General features: G+C 42.7%; 2 protein-coding genes across 3 annotated transcripts in view; one reads left to right on the top strand and one right to left on the bottom strand.

The window, feature by feature from the left end:
• Positions 1–22,285, bottom strand: part of LOC141132447 (F-box/LRR-repeat protein 3-like) — a 138,873-nt gene that overhangs the window by 9,670 nt on the left and 106,918 nt on the right. For both annotated transcript variants that reach the window (XM_073620831.1, XM_073620832.1), the window contains 2 exons: positions 7,814–7,936; positions 4,885–5,056 (listed from right to left, as the gene is read on the bottom strand). In XM_073620831.1, the coding sequence (XP_073476932.1) occupies positions 4,885–5,056; positions 7,814–7,936 (295 nt within the window). The remainder of the gene's footprint in view (positions 1–4,884; positions 5,057–7,813; positions 7,937–22,285) is intronic.
• Positions 1–22,285, top strand: part of HMMR (hyaluronan mediated motility receptor) — a 256,412-nt gene that overhangs the window by 158,461 nt on the left and 75,666 nt on the right. The window lies entirely within an intron of this gene.

The following is a 22,285-nucleotide window of genomic DNA, read 5'->3' as shown; positions in this document are numbered from 1 at the left end:
ATTCTTCCTCTCGCTTCACTCCTTAGCGTTCAAGTTCATATGGCAACACCACCCTTCCAGACTTAAGCACAAAATCTTGTGTACCCCCAAAACTCGAGGAGGCATTGGCCTTCCAGACTTTCAATTGTATCATACCTCTGCCATAATCTCGAGACTCCTTGAATGGTTCCTGATACCCTTAACCAAACCATCCACGATTATAGAGCAAGATATGGCACAGGTAGACCTTCGGGCCCTTCTTTGGGGATATAACGTCAAAATCCGCACCATAAACGGGGTCTCTCCAATGACAACAGCTGCGCTCACCTTATGGTATAGCAAACATACAAACTCACCCTATCCACTGATCCTAGCCCTCTCACCTCTCTATTCGACAACCCATTACTTCCGACTTATGTCTCCAGAGGACAGTGTGGCTCATACATGCGGGAACAAAGACCTACAGCCAGACAGTTTGTTCACCCCACCACAGGTCAATTTCAACCATCACCAGATAGTCAGTCAACCATCCCAACCGACTGGCTCTCCATGATATCCCTAACTCAACACAGCAGGACACTGCATCTTTCAGGACAGATCCGCAGACCACTCACGACATTCGAGGATATGTGTAGTCTCTCTCAGACCCCCAGACACACCCTATCTTTGATATATAGAGACGTACAATCCCACATGCGATTCTCTGCCTAATTACACGCAAAAGTGGTCAAGGGATCTGGGTATAGAGATATCCCCAGAACAATGGTCCACATCACATCCACTTACAAATCGTCTAGATCAGGATTCACACAGGAGAAAAATTTCAAATTGTTATCACGTTGGTACAGAGATCCAGTCACGTTACACAAGATGTATCCAGCTACTTCAGACATATGTTGGCGCTGTCACAGAGGAAAGGGTTCCTGTATTCATGTGTGGTGGGAGTGCAACAGGGTCCGCCCATTCTGGGACAAAGTTTTCAGTATTTATAATGATATGTATCATGCCTCTCTAACCCCATCCCCCTTAGCGACTCTTCTATCCATCCTCCCAGGACCAGTCCAGTCTCCCAAGAAGTATCTCCTCAGATTCTTCCTATCCGCAGCTCCTCATGTCATCTCTCTGTACTGGAAAACAGGCACCACTCCCTCTACTGGATAGATGGATAGACATCCTCAATGACATAATGCTCATGGAGGAGTTACAGGCAAAGTTAGATGATACCTATGAAAAATTCAACCTGTTGTGGTCCCTTTGGCTCCACCACTCCTCTTCTGACCTCCTCCACAACAGATTTTCTGTATGAGGACTAGGCCATATACTACACAATGTAGGAGGAAGGTGCCGACTTTATTGTTTATTGTTAAAAGTTTTGGTTATCTTGGGTTCAAATGTACATGTCTCTGACAATTTCCCATAATACAACATATAGGTAACCTGGACACTACAAGTCCTATGATGCTGAGTCCCCCCCCTTCTCTTGGCTCTCCCATCCCCTACTATACCCCCCCCCCCATACGACAGTTTGATTGTATATAATAAGGTCTGGGCGGTGTCCAGAGAGAGAAGACACTGCACGGAGAGGTATTTTTCTATGAAAAACTGTTTTAAGCACTTAGATATATCTGGTGTTATACTATTTTGTACTACGGGGGGGGGGGGGGGAAGGTGTAGACCGCTTTTCCTATCTCACCTCCTTTCCCTTTTCTTTATTCTGTTCCCTCTCCCCCCTTATTACTGGTTTTCTTATATTGTTGTTTTCTTGTGAAAAAAACTCAAAAAAACTATATTCAACCTTAACAATTGTCATTCCCAAAATTGATTCACAATAGTCAATTCTGTAGGTTTTGTAGAAATGTCCAAGATTTAAGTGGTATTAAACCCAAAAGCAAATATTTATTATATTGCAGTTTACCATCTCTTATATGTGATGGCTGCTAAGCTTACAATGCTGCTCTCCTGTTCCCCCTGTGCTCCTTCATCCAGAGTGGGGGCACTGTTTGTTACTGATCAGTCAGATCTCTAGGTAAAAACAGAGGAGGAAAAGCCTAAAAAAAGAAAACTGATGCAGCCACCACATCTGACTGGTAAGCGGCAATACAGTAAAACCTTGGATTGAGAGCATAATTTGTTCCAGAAACATGCTTGTAATCCAAAGCACTTGTATATCAAAGCAAATTTCCCCATAAGAAATAAGGGAAACTCAGATGATTCGTTCCACAACCATTTATTCATAAGTCCTTCAGTTTAAAGTCCGTATAAAAAGATTATAGCATTGTGATTTGATTGTGTAACCATAAAATGTCCATCCACAAATGGCAGCTTCCACAAGGGGATTAGAAGCAAAATCCAGCAGGAGCTACAGAGTATAAAAGAGAAGAGAGGCGCCTCTAAGTGTAGCGATATGGTTACATTTAATGGAGGTACAACATTTAGCAACTCATATGTTTGATGGTTAAAAGAGGCACATCTAAGTATGCAAGCATCTGGGGTAAAGCTGTCCACATAAACCATCCCCCACACCGCTGGCTATCATCGTTGTTGGTCTGCAATTGTGACCGGGAAGACTACCCAGCAGTAGAGCGATTGAACAGCCCATGGAGCGCAGCGTTGAAGGGACGACATCGATACCGGTGAGGAGGATGGTCCATGTGGACGGCTTTACCCTGGATGCCTGCATACTTAAATGCGCCTCTTTTAACCATTAACCATATGAGTTGCTAAATGTTGTGCCTTTATTAAATGTAACCATATTGCTACACTTAGAGGCGCCTCTCTTCTCTTTTATACTCAGTTGTGACATGACGCTATTTGTATAGCAAGACATCGCTTGTATTTTAAGTCAAAATGTATTAAAAAATGTTGCTTGTCTTGCAAAACGCTCTCAAACCAAGTTACTCTCAAACCAAGGTTTTACTGTATATTACATGTTGGGTTTAATACCGCTTTAAAGTTTCCAAGGAGACTTATTATTAGATACATTTAGAGAGAAAAGCTATAAAGAAACCATCTTGACCACTGCCTTTAAAAAAATGTTGTTTGATCAGACAATCAGTCACATGGAAGAGAACAGCATTTGATTCTGTATAGGGTATATATATGAAAGCCAATCTCATTGGCCATATTCTGTATAAGCATTGGAGTATTGTTTATAGGGACACCATTTGGAATTACATTTTATCCTGTTAAACCCCTAAGGGATTGTTTACACACACATTGGCCCTCTGAAGAGCTATCTGTTGTGGATAGCTCTTTAGAGGGTGTTTGATAGGTGGTGAGGAGGCATTATGTCACCTCCTTGTTGCCTTATTTTAACCAGTAAACACCTGTACCTCCATTCCCCAACGCGGTTGTTGGACAGCCCCATTCAGATGACTAATAAATAAAAGTATGTGGCGCTAACTAAAAGTGATAAATAATAAAAATTGTGAACAAACAAACATGTGATAAACATACTCAATGAATAGCACTTCCAAGACCGTGCTAAAACTGAAATGCTGGATAATCAAGTGCAAGTAATCTTCAATATAGTACACGGTAATATACATTCATTATGTCAGAAATTCTAAATAAAGTGCAGACAAAGCAATAAAGTGCAAAAGTACTGTGAAAAAATACTCCAAAAGTGCAATCAAAGTCCAATAAAAAGGAAAAAATCTCCAAATGACAGTCCATATAAAAGGAAACAAGTACATGTGCAGCAAAACCGAACGAAATCCACTTCATCCAATTAATATCACCATCCGTGGTGTGCCACTCATTTTCCCCAGCCTCTTACTGCATACAGAGACACCTACAGGTCAAGTCAAGCCTTGGTATGGATATAACCTGGGTCCCCAGCAATCGATCGATTCCCACAGATATCCACAGCAGTGCCGGTACCAGGACTTTAGGCTCATCCAATGTAATATGATCATGCAATAAAGAGGGGGGCTCCGTAGTGCAGTATTTCAATCCGATTTATTAAAAAAACAAGTAGTAACTTACAGTTAGAAATACTAGGCACAGCTATGTAAGATACTTCCGATCGCGTTGTGTCACTGAACACGTGACTTCATCAAAGGGTGACTTCGCCCTTTGGATTTCTAACTGTAAGCCCCCCCTCTTTATTGCATGATCATATTACATCGGATGAGCCTGAAGTCCACCCTGGTACCGGCACTCGGCACTGCTCTGGATATCTGTGCGAATCGATCGATTGCTGAGGATCCAAGTTATATCCATACCAAGTCTTGACTTGACCTGTAGGGGCCTCTGTATGAGGTAAGAGGCTGGGGCAAATGAGTGGCGCACCACGGATTACCGTGTACTATGTTGAAGATTACTTGCACTTGATTATCCAGCATATCAGTTTTAGCACGGTCTTGGAAGTGCTATTCATTGAGTATGTTCATGTTTGTTTGTTCATAATTTTTATTAATTTATCACTTCTAGTTAGCGCCACATACTTTTATTTATTTGTTTTTTTTGAGTGGGAACACTTTCATATGTTGGCAGCTTCTCATACTTTATTCATTTTGATTATTTGAGTGAGTTTAGGTTTTGCGCATTAGTTCTCTTCTCTTCCATTCAGATGACTGGTTTGTGTTCTGTATGCAGTACTACCCCCCGAGTGTGACAGTGGGTATCATTTTTGCTGTGAAGTGATGGCCATGGCATTAGAACACCCCCGCCTGTTGGCGTTGCAGCCACATCTTTTTATCCACCCCAACTGCAAGTGTAAACGAGGCCTGAAAGTTTTTGCAAGCCTAGATGTTTTACTGACATGTGGAGGGTAGTACATTTGAAGACTTCAGATATAACAAAATGGCTGGCCAATTGGAATGGCTGGCCAGACATGATTTATTTGCTTGATTCACTGGAATGTGTACTTAATGGTTTTGTTTCATTTTAAATGTTTCTTACCTGCTGGTGAAACGTGGGGACAACTGTTCATTTTTAGTAGCTTCAGAGTATCACTATTATTTGCCACCAAAACTTTCAGTGAAGGATCATCTACTGGTGTGTCATCGATCTTTATTGAAGACAATGACTTTGAGTTGACAAAGACCACAGTCAGTGCTGCTACAAAGTGAGACTACAAAAAAAAATAAAAATCAGCATCATTTCATTTATTTGGTTCACTGTAAACAAATATTATTACAAAGAAATGTACCGAATAATATCTAATGAATAAAAAAATCACCCAAATGGAATAGAAAGTTTGTTCTGGGCATTGCAGAAAAATATGGGGGATTCCATTGCTGACCTGCTTCGGAGAATACTAATTATTTTACTGACTCAAATTTTAAAAATGACGTCTGGGCACAAAACACTAATTTAAAGCAGAACTTCACACTCTCAATCAACATTGACTATTTTTAAACCTGATGCTGCTAGCATTAGTAAATAGATAGGAAAGTATATCATATTTACTTGTGTTTAACTTTTTTTTACATTTCTTACTGGTTTCCAGGCCTAGCCAGATGATTTGATACATCCTAGAGTCTTCAGGAAGGGAGGAGGAGTTTTCTCAGCTAAACATACCCTCCTGTTTATAAGCTAAGGACAGTTGGATTCCAGGAAGTAAATGCTACATGAATCATCTGCCCATAATTAAGATGCCACAGACAGAAATGCTAGGGGATGTTTTCAAAGTGGTTTCTCTGCAAAATAAAGCATGGAGACATGGATGGATGCACAATACTGATATCCTGAGTAGAAGAATGTGCAGCACAGTATGGCACAGGGAGCCTCTGGGTCTCTGCAGTCATTTAGACTTGCAGTGCTTGGTTGACCAATTCTCAAGTTATAGCAGTAGGCCTGCTAGAAACCTGCCATGCTAAAGTTAAGAGTTTAAAAAAAGACTCATGCAGACTTAAATAAGAAAAGAAAAGCTAATAAACTCTCAGTCCTTATCTTGTCATGCAGAGTCAATAGGGAGCCTAAGCTTTGCTGATTTCAGAGCTATATGTCTGAATTCTAGGGGCATGTTGAACCTCTGCAGAAAACATGGGCATCACTAGCACCAGGCACTTAGGGCATGAGTGCCCTGGGTCCTGATGCTAGGACCTCACACATTTTTTTTTTCCAATTTGAACAGTTAGGCGGCTGCCAGCTCCTATCTCTGTTCACCAGTCCACTCACTGCTTATCAGACCTGTAGCATAGAGCCAAGGTGGAGTTTCAGAGCATGTCTCTCAGCTATGTACTACAGGTTTGATAGCCAGCAAGCGGGTTATTGGTTGGAGACACCAATATTACACTGTACAGATGAGACCTGCAGCATGTCTGAGCCTCCCCAATTTTGTTTTACGTACTACTGAGCTTTTTTACTTACATACTGCTGACCCTTGCACTCTGTGTGTTGCGTAATACTCAGTCCTGCACTCTGTGTATTGCATACACCTGACACCTGAACTTTGTGAGTTACTTACTCATGACCTCTTCACTTTGTGCCTTACATACTGTTGACCCCTGTACTCTGTGCCTTATGTAATCCTGATACCTTCACTCTGTGCCTTACACACTCTTGGCCCCTGTACTCTCTGCATTGTATACTCTTGTCCCCTGAACACTGTGTCAACATACTCCTCACCCCTTCACTCTGTGGGTCATATATTCTTCACCTCTGTGCTTTACATACTCCTGACCCTTCCTTTTTGTGTGTTGCATACTCCTCACCCATGTTCTTTAAATTATGCTGACTCCTGCACTCTGTGTGTTGCATACTTCTGACCTCTGCACTCTGTGTGTTACCTATTAATGAACCTTGCACTCTGTGTGTTACATACTGTACTACTGACCCTTGCACTCTGTGGATTACACACATTTTTTTATATTTATGCTTTATTGTACAGTGCATACTCCTTACAAAGTGTTCATTATCTCAACAGTTGCTGGATGAGAAGTATTCCTTAACTATTTTAATGAGAATTCCCTTAGGGTAGCCTCAAAATGTCAGCTCTCTGTCAATATTCTGTAAGCAGAAAAGCATATGTAATGAAAGATTTGCAGTTTTTATAAAGGTTTATATGTGTCGCTTGTGACACAAAAATGAAAGCATATTTTGTGGGTACAATGGCTGTGGCATATGTTTGCCTTGTATACAGTGAGTAGGTTATTTATAACCATACCCCTTTAAAGCGGTTGTAAACCTCAGACATGAAATATGAACAAAGCATATCCTTCTATAGTGTGCACGTGTCTCAAGAGCACTTCTCACAAGTTTTCCTGACACTAGGAGAAAAACGGTGATGGGGAGGGAGCTCCAGTTGGTTGACAGCCTCAGCTCTGTCCCTGTGTGCTGTGTGAAGGGGGTGTGTCTCTTCGCTCCAATTAGCTGTCAGAGCTCTCCTCACTGAGCTGTGCAGAATGTAACTTCAGCTCTCCACCCCCTTTTTTCTGACAACGCAGGCAAACTTATATATTCTAGGATTTGAACAGATGTAGAGAAGAGAAAACAGCAGATAGACAGGTACAACGTAGGCCGTTCACTTCACTGAGTATATGTAAGGGTTTACAAACACTTTAAGTCCCTTCCACACTTAGTACAGTTTGTCCACACCCACTTTTTGCAATAATATGTTTCATAATATTGCTTTGCCTAAGGGTGCCCCAGGTTTTTCACAATCATAGCAATGCCCCTGGCAGAAAGACTACTGCTTCCCACAGAGAGCAAGGGTCCTTTGTAAAGCATACTGGCAGGGAACATTTTGTGGCTGCTTTCTAAAGAGAAAGGAACTGTAAAAGTTTGCACACCTTTTTGTTTTGATGTGCCTGAAATGTATTTAGGCGATTTAAACAGAAACTTCATTTGGGCTTTAAATTAGATCTTTTAGCACTTATTGCAATACCTTAGAAACATTCATAAAACTTGGTTTTGCTGTTGATATCAGTCCAAGAGTTTTAATGGAGCAGTTTACGAGCTGTGACAGGATGTCACATGCTGCTTCAGCTGACTCTGTGCAGCTATCGACCTAAAAAAGAAAGATAGATAGGTTTAACACAAAACTTTATTGACTAGATCTCCCCATTTAAACTAAATAAACAAAACAGATCCTTTTAACCATTTGCTGACCCGCCATAGTAATTATACTGCGGTGGGGCAGCACCTGCTCCAAGTTAGGAGCACGCAGCATGCCCCTCCTGTGACTGCTGTAAACAACCTGTCATGAATGGCTTTCCATTTATGAACAGCTTGCTTACTGTTTACTTTTTTTTTTACACTGTTATTGTTTATAAAGAAAAGATCACTGTTAGGGATTGACCGAACACCCCTCGATTCTGTTCGCAGCAGAACATGCGAACAGGCAAAAAATTTGTGCGGACATTTGAACCCTATTAAAGTCTATGGGATACGAACATGAAAAATCCAAACGGCTAATTTTAAAGGCATATATGCAAGTTATTGCCATAAAAAGTGTATGGGGACCCGGGTACTGCCCCAGGGGACATGTATCAATGCAAAAAAAAGTTTTTAAAGCGACCGTTTTTTTCAGGAGCAGGGATTTTAATAATGCTTAAAGTGAAACAATAAACATAAAAATATTCCTTTAAATATTGTGCTTGGGGGTCCCCTTAGCCTGCCTGTAAAGTGGCACATCTGTCTGATGTGTTTTACAGTGCTGCAGCAAAATGACATTTCTAAAGGAAAAAATGTCATTTAAAATTGCTCGCGGCTGTAATGTATTGCCAGCTCCCGGCAATATAGATAAAAATCAATGAAAAAATTGGCGTGGGGGCGTGGCCGGCGGACTAAGAGGATGGACGCAGGTTGTTATAGCTTAGAGATAACGGGACTCCCTGCTGCATAAAGAAGTGACTTAAAGCACTCCTGAGGACATATAAAAGGTCCAGGAGCAGCATTGATCGACCAAGGAAGATGGGGAACTGCAAAGATAAAGGAGGACCCCGTAAATTAGGTGACTTCAAAAGCCTGGCCGGGACACCTCAGAAGAATAAAGATGGCACTGGTCCCTCCTCCCCTCACTGCAGCACGAGACAGCAGGATACAAGCACCAAAGGGGACATGGAGACGCAGACTGGAACACAGGAGAACAGTCTGCAGCCCCAAGATGACATCAACAGCCCCATAAAACAAATTACAGCCTCTGAGGAAACGTGAGTGAATTACCAAATTAACATAACAGTACACTGGGAATTAACCCATATGCAAAATTAAATGCAATCCCTACCACAGGTCAGCCCATATCAGACTCCACTATTAAAGATATAATAATGTCACTAACAGGAGCTCTACAACATGACATGATGAATTTTATGAATCAGTCAAAGAAAGAAATAGATGACCTAGGTGACAGAGTGGAACATGTAGAAAACAAAATGTGCGACTTCACGGAAGCACACAACAAATTAGTTGATGCACATTTTGATGTAGAGAATGAAATTAAAAACCTAAAGTTGAAAGTCGCAGACCTGGAAGACAAATCCAGAAGGAATAATATAAAATTCTGAGGCATTCCTAAAAACATTAAACCTGCAGATTTGAAAAGATTCCTAAAATAAATTATATCTAAACTGCTTCCTGCAATTCCCCAACAGTAACTGATGATAGACCGCGCACACAGACTTCCTAAACCATCACATATACCAGAAAGGCTACCTAGGGCTGTCTTTGCCAAAATTCATTTTTTCCAAGTAAAAGATCAACTGATGCAATTTGTTAGGCATAATTCACCATTTCTAAAATCCATATGCAGGAATATTGTTATATTCGGATCTGTCACAAGCACCTCAGGAACCACAATATCCTCTATAAGTGGGGATTTCCTACAAAAATAATGATAGATAGAGATGGAACTACATACAACATTACTAACATGGAAGATGCCCTAAAAATCTTGAAAACCTGGGGCTTACTACCAAAATATGAAGAAAATGCCTTTGACAAAACCATACCTGGGAAAATCCCACAACAATGGCAAAAAAGACTTAATCGATCCACTTCTCCTATTATGAATAGGATTTTGTGTTCCTCACACCACACAGTTTTACAGGATCATGTCCATATAGTATACAACAACAGTACGCAACAATAAATCTCCTCAGGAAATCAATTGCTCGGGGAACCTCATCTCGGGGAATATACTGTCCCAAGCTTAACACTTCCCTCAAATTATTATCCCCCACAAACAGTACAATTAATTGTACACGGGAATTCATATTTCCTCTTTTTATTATTCTGTTATAAATATGTTTTATGGTTTAAACTTTTTGTCTGTTCAGTAAAATACAAGGTACAACACTGCCATCTTCTGAATGAAAAGAAAATCAACTCTGTAAGTACCAATGACTCTTTATCCTCTCTCAAGAATCCTATTAATGTTATTCTTTAGCGTTGCTTACTATCATTTCCATGGGTCTTAAACTAATGTCACTCAATGCAAGGGGCCTCAACAGCCCATTTAAGCGGAAAGCTCTGGGGAACGACATAATAAAATCCAAAAGTGACATAGTATGCATACAAGAATCACATTTTGCTATGAACAAAGCACCAAAATTCTTCCACTACAAATTCCCTCATATATTCGTCTCCAACAATATCAAGAAAACAATATCAAGAAAAAAAAGGAGTAATATTGGTGTCACAGAACGTCCCACACACCGTTTGAGTGCTTCCGTCAGTATACCACTTCATCCCAGTCTGGATATAGATATCAGATATTCCAACCGCTCATAAGCAAAAAACAAGACAAGACTTGTTTCACTGCTAACATGGACTTATGTATTAGAACCAGAATACAAGACTTTTTATACAGTCGAAGACGAGGTTCCCCCCTCCTGCTCATATTACTCTAACAATACACCTGTAACAAATTAACATGAGCTAATTAACTAATCCCTTTAAGCAGCTGATGTGACTCTGTGCCCGTCAGGATTTCACTACAGGTCAGACTTGTTATCACCAAGCTTCACACAGTACATTTTACATTATCATAAGTACAACCACAGGACATTTTCTCACAATAGCAGGAGCTCCACTAGGAGTCGGCCCGTCTCCTACATTGTACAGAGGAAATTGTGATCAGCTCTCTCAATTAACATGTTGAGTTCAGAATCAAACAAACCAAGAATAGTCTCTACATACATCCTGGGAGATATTGTGGACAAATATCACTGTACCATTTTAAGTAGTCCAAGATATATTTTCTCACTCACCCTGTGCCAGGATAGCACAGGGTGACTTAGACATAAGAGGTGTATGGGGAGTTGAAACAAGGGCATCCCATACTTTCCAAGCGATTCTGGGTTCTACGGGCCCTCCCATCACATCTCTCCCCTTTCGGCAGAAGACTAACACAGGAGGAGACCCCAGACGGGTTGACTCCGATGTTAGTCCATAGTTCCAGTCCTCTAATGCCTGTACCCACACAGTACCCCAAACAAATTGTTCCAAACAAAGCATTACTTACCCAGCCAACCTCTGCCTTTCTCAGAGAACACACCCGCCGCTGGGGAGAGGCCTGGACTGGCCCTTCTGCCTGGAGTCATTTCAGCCACTGGAGAGAAGACAGGGTGACTGGGCTCACTTCGTCATGCTGTTGGGGATCTGGGCCGACTGCCCAGCATCCCTGGGGTAGACAGGTGGAGACTAAAGTCCCAATCCACTTTTACAGGAAATCCATCGTTTGTTAGTGGAGGGCAGGGGCCAGCAGCGCTCTGTTCCGTTGCCAGCAGTTTAGCTGGGTGTAGGAGCTTCCCTACATCATCTGCTCCAGCTAACTTCTGGGGAGAGGGGCCGACTGTCCCAGCTCCCTGAAACTCCGCAGTTGTTTCCAGTGCTGGGCAGAGGTTGGTAGCACTCTGCCCAGTTGCAAGCACTTCTGCTGGTTTTCTGTTAGTGGAGACCACAGGCCCATCCACCGACACAAGATCAAGCTGCAGTTGTGAAGTGACGACTGCATTCTCTCCTTGGATCCCGATCTTCAGCTCACAATAGACTGTCACCTCCTCACCCTGGGCCTCCAGAATTGCTGCAGGTGTGGGGAAGAGGTCTTGGATCCTCTGTCCGGTTGCCAGCACTTCTGCTGGGGGTTTGCTAGGTGGTTCCTCCTCTACAGAAACGTCTATTAAATCCCCAGCCTCTGGAATTGCTAAAAGTGTGGGACAGAGGTCTTGGACCCTCTGTTCAGTTACCAGATCTTCAGCTGGAGAAGTTTGTTGTAACTCCATAGATGCTACTGGCAGAAAATCACATGTCCCTATCAGTCTTGTGGGAGAAAGGCTGACTACCTCTTCTCTCAAGAAGGCAGCAGCCACTGTTGGTGCTGGGCAGAAGTAAGCAGAGCTCTGCCCTGTTGTCAGCACTTCAGGTTTGGGGACGTCAATCTCCGGAGTTTCCACTGCCGATTCTCTGGCATGCTGCTGAACGTGTTCTAGCAGTTTCCTGTATGCCCTTTCCAGATGCTGTTCCTTCCTTAGCAAATGGTCCAGATCAGGTTTAAGCTCTGAGACCCCTGCAAGACCGAGCATAGCCTCTCTATAATCTCGCAGGTCCTCAAGGGTAGGTTTCCCTTCATCACCAAACACAAAACGATCTGTAAGGCTCTCCCACAGCAATCCAGGGCCACCAAAGTCATATCCCTCCAGAAAGCATTCTGTTGTCTCCCCTAAATATCCCTGCTCTGCATGCCATTGCAGAGACCGATAATGATTGTCCAGCTCTATCTCCTGCTGGACCAGCCTGTCCAATTCAGTCACCCATTGCTCCTGGGGCCACTCTCCCAGGAATGCCATCTGCAATGCCCGTTGGTCACTGGCCTGTTGCTCTTGGGTTGGAAAGCACTTGCCCTGTTTTATACCAGCGAGCTGGAGGGCTCCAATCCAGAGCTCCACCCGAATCTGCTGCCTGAGCTCCAGGTATTCATCCTCAGACACAGTCCTGGTGTATGCTGAAAGGACTTTCCGCAGCAGCCCCGGGAACTCTGATGCCAGGTCCATATCTCCACTGGGGTGACTGAAGTCCGCTATCCTGATCTTGGATCCAGGTGGAGGTTTGGATGTCCCAGACTGCAGGAAGCTTCCCGCTGCTTGCCAGCAATGTCACGGAACGTCCCACACTCCGTTTGAGTGCTTACATCAGTATACCACTTCCTCCCAGTCTGGATATAGATATCAGATATTCCAACCACTCATAAGCACAAAACAAGACAAGATTTGTTTCACTGCTAACATGGACTCATTTATTAGAACCAGAATACAAGACTTTTTATACAGTAGAAGAGGAGGTTCCCCCCTCCTGCTCATATTACTCTAACAATACACCTGTAACAAATTAACATGAGCTAATTAACTAATCCCTTTAGGCAGCTGATGTGACTCTGTGCCCATCAGGATTTCACTACAGACTTGTTGTCACCGAGCTTCACTCAGTACGTTATACATTATCATAAGTACAACCACAGGACATTTTCTCACAATAGCAGGAGCTCCACTAGGAGTCAGCCCGTCTCCTACATTGTACAGAGGACAATGTGATCAGCTCTCCCAATTAACTAACATGTTGAGTTCAGAATCAAACAAACCAAGAATAGTCTCTACATACATCCTGGAAGATATTGTGGACAAATATCACTGTCCCATTTTAAGTAGTCCAAGATATATTTTCTCACTCACCCTGTGCCAGGATAGCACAGGGTGACTTAGACATAAGAGGTGTATGGGGAGCTGAAACAAGGGCATCCCATACTTTCACACGGTCAGATTTTCCGATGGAAAATGTGTGATAGGACCTTGTTGTCGGAAATTCCCACCGTGTGTGGGCTCCATCACACATTTTCCATAGGAATTTCCGACACACAAAGTTTGAGAGCTTGCTATAAAATTTTCCGACAACAAAATCCGTTGTCGAAAATTCTGATCGTGTGTACACAAATCCGACGCACAAAGTGCCACGCATGTTCAGAATAAATTAAGAGATGAAAGCTATTGGCTACTGCCCCGTTTATAGTCCTGATGTACATGTTTTACGTCACCGCGTTCAGAACGATCGGATTTTCCGACAACTTTGTGTGACTGTGTATGCAGGACAAGTTTGAGCCAACATCCGTCAGAAAAAATCCATGGATTTTGTTGTCGGAATGTCCGATCAATGTCCGACCGTGTGTACAGGGCATTAGACATAAGAGATGTATGGGGAGCTGAAACAAGGGCATCCCATACTTTCCAAGGGATTCTGGGTTCCACGGGCCCTCCCGTCACAATTGGCAATAAAGGACACAGTTTATATTGTTGTCAATATATATGCCCCAAACAAAAATCCTCATCAATTTTTAAAGAAAATTATAACGAAGGCACATAAGATGCAAAAAGGACAACCTATAATTTGCGGGGACTTCAACGCATCAATGGACCCCTCTATAGACATCTCCAATCAAGGACACACCAAAAGAATGGGACTTAATAAGATATTTTCTAACAAGGATTTGTATGATCCCTGGAGGTGTCTGCACTCCACCGAAAGGGACTATACATTTTGTTCACATGTCCACAAATCCTACTCAAGGATAGATTATTTTATCACTGACAAATTACTACTTCAGAACATAACCAAAGCCCATATACATAGCATTTCTTGGTCTGATCACGCACCAATAACAATAGAAATAAATAGAGGACATCCCTGTACCAATAACAAATTATGAAGGAACAACACTTACATTCTTTCCCAAGAGAAACATTTGTCCGTGATAGAAAAAAAAAACCTTAGAGAATTTTTTATAGTTAATGATAATGTTTTGTTGAAAAGTACCACATAATGGTGTTTTCATAAAGCATTCGTTAGGGGCCTATTAATACAGATAGCTGCTAGGGAAAAAAAAGGAAATCCTTTGACTTAAATAAAATATTGAAAGACATTACCGCAGCTGAAGAAATACACAAAAAAAATCCAAGTGACACAAACATAGCACAACAACTCAATAATCTAAGAACTGAACTGAGATATATTCTGATAGATAACCACGACAAATACATAAAACAAATGAGACTAAATTATTATTCTCCAGGTAATAAAACTGGTAAACTATTAGCTAACCAACTACATCAACGGCAAAATAGAAATAAAATTAATAAATTAATTCACCACAAATCAAATAAAAAAATAAGCAATTATAATTACCCTCCCAAAAACAGACAATGACCCAACATCACCCATAAACTATAGAACTATATCACTACTAAATGTAGACATAAAAATGTATGCGAAAATTCTAGCCAATCGCTTAATAAATATAACATCATATCTCATTGGGCCCGATCAAGTAGGCTTTGTTAAAGGCAGACAAGCCCCCAATGGTACTAGACGGATGGTGAATATAATTAATTATATTGGAAACAATCGAACACCCGCTCTCCTTTTGGCTCTAGATGTTGAAAAAGCATTCGATCGAATGCATTGGCAATATATATCCAAAACATTAGAAAAATTTGGTATCAAAGGATTCATACACAGCTATTATGTCATTATATTCTCAGCCCTCAGCAAAGGTGCTCTCCTCAGGATTAATCTCCAAAGGTTTCAATCTAACAAGTGGCACTAGACAAGGATGCCCACTTTCCCCACTAATATTTTCCTTAGCAATACAACCATTAGCAGAATACATTCGCACTAATCCGGACATTAGCGGCATAAAAATAGGACAATATGATCATAAAATTGGGCTATATGCAGATGACATCATCTTAACCTTGACAAACCCCGATATATCCCTACACAATCTTCAGAAATTATTAGATCAATACAGTAACGTGTCTTACTATAAAATTAATCAAAATAACTGTTATATTCTACCCATAAACCTACATAAAGACCAATCTGAAAAACATAGTAAAATTTACAGATATAACTGGGACGAAACAACTATAACATGCCTAGTTATAAAACTCAAATATCCATCCTCCAAACTTTATGATGTAAATGTTCCAAAACTCTTAGAACAAACCAGCAAAGATCTACATCAAATCCAAAAAGCTCAAATTTCAAGGTTCGGTAAAATGGCAGCATTAAAAATGCAAATACCACCCAAAACATTGTATTATTTCCGCTCCCTACCAATATCATTACCCTCCAAATTCTTTGAACAAATGAACACTAAATTAAAAAATTTCATATGGAATGGAGTAGCATTCTCAATACTAACCGCCACCAAAGACCTAGGATGAATAGGACTACCAGACATTAGAAATGATCACTATGCATCTTCATTAGACCAAAAGAAATTTTGGTTTACCTCCCCTAATGATAAATTATGGTTAAATTTTGAAAAAGAATCCACTATAGGCCATAATCTATTCGCCCTATCTATGGCAAAACACGTAATACCCAAGAAAGTAATTATACCGAACCTCCTTTGTAATAAAGCAACTTTAATAGCATGGAAACGTGTTCTAGCTAAAACCAAAAAGGGAAACTTGTACACTAAAATAGCATTACCTTCAAGAATAATAGATTACTGTAAAATCAGGCAATTAACAAAAGAGTGGACCAAACAAGGATACCAATGTCATAGATATAAATACCTACCATCACACTTCAAGAACATAGTGGAAGGAAAAATCAGTAAATATGCATATCTAAAAAACATAAACCTTTCTGACGATATTGACATTCCATACCCATTTACATGGGGGGGCAGGATCTGGGGGCCCCCTTTTAAAAGGGGGCTTGCATATTCCAATAAGCCCCCCACCTGCAGACCCCCACAACCACTGGACCAGGGTTGAGGGGACGAGGTCCTTGTTCCCAATAACATGGGGACAAGGTGCCATGGGGGGGACCCCAAAGCACCCTCCCCATGTTGAGGGCAAGTGGCCTGGTATGGTTCAGGAAGGGGGGGGGGGGCACTCGCTCTTGTCCCTCCCTACCCTGGCCTGCCAGGCTGCTTGCTCGGATAAGGGTCTGGCATGGATTTTGGGGGGGACCCCACACCAATTTTTTTTTTTAATTTTGGCGTGGAGTTCCCCTTATAATCTATGCCAGACCCAAAGGGCCTGGTATGGATTATGGGGGTGACCCCACGCTGTTTTTTTTTTTTTTTTATTTTGGTTTGGAGTTCCCCTTAAAATTCCCTTAACCACTTCAATACACCTTATTGTATACTGTACACTGACTGCACTGTGTGTGTGTATATATATATATATATATATATATATATATATATATATATATATATATATACCACACTCACACACTGTAGCAGAGCGTCCCAGAGAAAGCCGGGAAAAGTCCTGTTTGGGGTTTATACGTCTCCCAGGCTCCTCTCATACACATTCAGGGATCTCTGATCCATGGTCCAGTTTGGATCTTGGTCCTCTCTCCCAGGCCAATTTAAACTCACCTGAGACAGACAGCCAGTGGTCTTGGCCTGGGAACATCAGACAACTTCTGTCTAGGTGAGCAAAAGGTTGGTAAAAGCTATTAAGCTGTGTATGTGGAAGCTGACAAGTTGTAGGCTTGCTCGGCCTGGTAGTTAGGACCTGTAAATACTGTATAGTTAGTGCCGAGACATGGCTGGGTTTTTGTTTGGCTATTTTTGTTCCTATTTGTTTTTCTGGAACCCTGTACAGCACCTGTGTATATAGACTTCTATATACAGTATCTCACAAAAGTGAGTACACCCCTAACATTTTTGTAAATATTTTATTATATCTTTTCATGTGACAACACTGAAGAAATGACACTTTTCTACAATGTAAAGTAATGAGTGTACAGCTTGTATAACAGTGTAAATTTGCTGTCCCCTCAAAATAACTCAACACACAGTCATTAATGTCTAAAACGCCGGCAACAAAAGTGAGTACACCCCTAAGTGAAAATGTCCAAATTGGGACCAATTAGCCATTTTCCTGCCCCGGTGTCATCTGATTTGTTAGTGTTACAAGGTCTCAGGTGTGATAAATTTGGTGTTATCGCTCTCACTCTCTCACTCTCTCATACTGGTCACTTGAAGTTCAACATGGCATCTCATGGCAAAGAACTCACTCAGTATCTGAAAAAAAGAATTGTTGCTCTACATAAAGATGGCCTAGGCTATAAGAAGATTGCCAAGACCCTGAAACTGAGCTGCAGCATGGTGGCCAAGACCATACAGCGGTTTAACAGGACAGATTCCACTCAGAACAGGCTTCACCATGGTCGACTAAAGAAGTTGAGTGCACGTGCTCAGCGTCATATTCAGAGGTTGTCTATGGGAAATAGACATATGAGTGCTGCCAGCATTGCTGCAGAGGTTGAAGGGGTGTGGGGTCAGCCTGTCAGTGCTCAGACCATACGCCGCACACTGCATCAAATTGGTCTGCATGGCTGTCATCCTAGAAGGAAGCCTCTTCCACCATCTAAAGATGATGCACAAGAAAGCCCGCAAACAGTTTACTGAAGATAAGCAGACTAAGGACATGTCCTGTCATCTGATGAGACCAAAATAAACGTACTTGGTTCAGATGGTGTCAAGCGTGCGTGGTGGCAACCAGGTGAGGAGTAAGACAAGTGTGTCTTGCCTACAGTCAAGGCATGGTGGTGGGAGCGTCATGGTCTGGGGCTGCATGAGTGCTTCTGGCACTGGGGAGCTACAGTTCATTGAGGGAACCATGAATGCCAACATGTACTGTGACATACTGAAGCAGAGCATGATCCCCTCCCTTCGGAGATTGGGCCGCAGGGCAGTATTCCAACATGATAACGACCTCAAACACACCTCCAAGGCAACCATTGCCTTGCTAAAGAAGCAGAGGGTAAAGGTAATGGACTGGCCAAGCAAGTCTCCAGACCCAAACCTATTGAATACCTGTGGGGCATCCTCAAACGAGAGGTGGAGGGGAGCAAGGTCTCCAACATCCACCAGCTCCTTGATGTCATCATGGAGGAGTGGAAGAGGACTCTAGTGGCAACCTGTGAAGCTCTGGTGACCTCCATGCCCATAAGTGTTAAGGCAGTTCTGGAAAATAATAGTGGCCACACAAAATATTGACACTTTGGGCCCAACTTGGACATTTTCACTTAGGGTGTACTCACTTTTGTTGCCAGCGGTTTAGACATTAATGGCTGTGTGTTGAGGTATGTTGAGGGGACAGCAAATTTACACTGTTATACAAGCTGTACACTCACTACTTTACATTGTAGCAAAGTGTCATTTCTTCAGTGTTATCACATGAAAAAATATAATAAAATATTTACAAAAATGTGAGGGGTGTATTCACTTTTGTGAGATACTGTATCACAAATAAACACCGCACTGTTTGTCATCACCTCACTGGATTTGGTATCTGTGCCTGAAAGACTGCTCATCCCAGGGAGCTTTGTACCTGCTACTTGTCTGCTATGATCTGGAGTCGGTACTGGAGTCGGTAGAAGCAGGAGACTATGAAAAGGCCAAGTAGGAAATCTTGGCTCGATTCGGTGTCACCTTGGCAGTTTGAGCACAGCGGGTCCTCAGCTGGTTCTTCCAAGACGAGAGGCCCCCAAGATCGCAGATGTTCGACCTAATCCACCTGGTGCGGAAATGGCTACAGCCGGAGTCCCTGTCTGGGCCACAAATAGTGGAGAGTGTGGTCATGGACCGATTCCTGAGGTCACTACCAGTTCCCCTGCAGAAGTGGGTGAGTCAAGAAGACCCCAAGTCGGCAAACAACCAGGTGGAGCTCGTGGAGAGATACTTTGCTGCAGAGAGCCTGGTCACCACCTGTACAGCCACACGGACTTTCCACCCAAAGCTACGGTCTCCCCAGGCAACCGGTAATGCCCTGTACACACGATCGGACATTGATCGGACATTCCGACAACAAAATCCATGGATTTTTTCCGACGGATGTTGGCTCATACTTGTTTTTCATACACACACGGTCGCACAAAGTTGTCGGAAAATCCAATCTTTCCAAACGCGGTGACGTAAAACACGTACGTCGGGACTATAAACGGGGCAATAGCCAATAGCTTTCGTCTCTTAATTTATTCTGAGCATGTGTGGCACTTTGTCCGTCGGATTTGTCTACACACGATCGGAATTTAAAGGATCGGATTTTGTTGTCAGAAAATTTTATAGCCTGCTCTCAAACTTTGTGTGTCGGAAATTCCGATGGAAAAAGTCAGATGGAGCCCACACACGGTCGGAATTTCCGACAACAAGCTTCGATCGCACATACTCCGTCGGAAAGTCCAACCGTGTGTACAGGGCATTAGACTGCTCCAGGAGAAGTGGTTGGTAAGCATGGCAAGGAGATAGGGGGGAGGATTTTTGGTGCCAGGGCTGAAGTTTGGCATCCCAAACAAGGGAAGCCACTGCCTGTCAGCAAATCAAATTGGGGCAACATCAGGTGTTTCCGTTGCCAGGAACTGGGACATGTTGCAGGAAACTGTCCATTGACAGATGAACCTATGCAGTGTGATGTATCTTATAGAAGGCAGTCTATGTTTGCAGCTGTTTCATGCACTGCAACGCTAAGTGTAGGAAAACACATGTGCCAAATGACTGTTAATGATAAGCCTATTATGGCATTGCTGGACTCTGGAAGTCTAGTGACTTTGGTTAAAGCTGAGATGGTTGAAACTGTGAATTTTCATGCAAAAAAAGTTGCTCTGATCTGTGTAAATGGGGATACCCGGGAGTATCCCACAGCCACTGTTAACTTTAAAACTGACTTAGGTAAAGTGACCCATCCAGTCAGACTTGTGCCCCACTTGGTGCATGAAGCCATCATTGGTAGGGACTTCCCTAAGTTTTGGGAACCCTGGGATCATCCCGACTAAGTCACAGTAACTGACACAGTAGCAGAGCAGAGTACCAGAACTCCTGATCAGCACTGACAATGTGGGTTCAGGAGAGTTCTCTCAGGGTTCCCCGGGTCTTCCTTTCTCAGTTATGGCAGGAGAACTGGAGGAGCCTGAGGAAGTCCCCAAAACCAGAGAAGGTGGACAGCTGTCTGCTGACTCTGAGGCTACATTAGAGTTTGCTGACCTTAATGTGCACAAGGAAAACTTTAGTACCGAGCAGAGAAAAGACCCTACCCTTGCCTGGGCCTGGGAAAATGTAGTAGTGATTAATGATGTACCTGTTGAACCAGGGGACAGGCCCTGTTTTTCTTATTTCCCTTGCAATGAGGATTTACTGTATCGTGTGTGTAAAAAGAATGATTAAATTGTTGAACAGTTGGTGGTCCCTAAGCAATACAGATGGGTGGTGTTGGAACTTGTCCATGGGCACTTGCTAGGAGGTCATTTAGGGGTTGAGAAAACCACGGAAAGGGTGTTGCGCAGGATTTACTGGCCCGGGATACAGAAAGATATTGAGAATTATTGTCAATCCTGTCCTGTGTGTCAAACGTCAGCCCCACTACCCCACTTCCGAAGGTCTTTAGTGCCCTTACCTATTATTGAAGTGCCCTTTGAGAGGATCGACATGGCCCTTGTGGGCCCACTTCCAAAGCCTGCCTGGGGTCATTAGCATATTCTTGTAATCGTGGATTACGCTACCTGTTACCTCAAAGCAGTTCCCTTATGGACTGCATCTGCTAAGAACATTGCCAAAGAGCTGTTCATGGTGTTCTGTCATGTTGGGGTCCCTATGGAAGTCCTTACAGACCAGTGCAACCTATTTATGTCATGAGTAACTAGGGAGTTGTGCAAGTTATTTAAGGTGACACAGTTGGGAACCTTCGTGTACCATCCTCAAACTGATGGCTTGGTGGAACGCTTCAATAAAACATTAAAAAGTATGTTAAAAAAGGTTGCTGACAAGGATGGGAAAAACTGGGACTTCCTGATTCCGTACTTGATGTTTGCCATCAGGGAGGTACCCCAGTCCTCTATGGGGTACTCTCAATTTGAGTTGCTTTATGGGAGACACCCTCGAGGACTCTTATGCCGCGTACACACGGTCGGACTTTTCGTCTACAAAAGTCCGACAGCCTGTCCGACAGACTTCCGACGTACCTTCGGCGGACTTGCGGCAGACTTTGTTACGAACGGACTTGCGCACACACGACCACACAAAAGTACGACAGCCTAGTACGCGGTGACGTACACCAAGTCCGACGAGACTATAAAACGGAAGTTCAATAGCCCGTACGACACCCTTTGGGCTCCTTCTGCTAATCTCGTGTTTATCTCGTGTTAGTAGAAGTTTGGTGAGAGACGATTCGCGCTTGTGAGACTCGTATTTTTCAGTTCGTTTTAACTGTTGTTCAGTCTGTGCTTGTGAGGTTTGTATCTGCTTTTCAGTGCGTTTGGTCAGTTGGCATTGAGAAATCTTTGTTTTATTGGCCGCTCGTTCCTGATTTTCAGGTCGTTCTTCACAGGCCTTGCTGTTCTTCAG

The sequence above is a fragment of the Aquarana catesbeiana genome, linkage group LG03 (genome assembly GCF_042186555.1).
Source record: "Aquarana catesbeiana isolate 2022-GZ linkage group LG03, ASM4218655v1, whole genome shotgun sequence".
Taxonomy (NCBI): Eukaryota; Metazoa; Chordata; class Amphibia; order Anura; family Ranidae; genus Aquarana; species Aquarana catesbeiana.
This window is presented reverse-complemented; position numbering and strand designations above follow the sequence as displayed.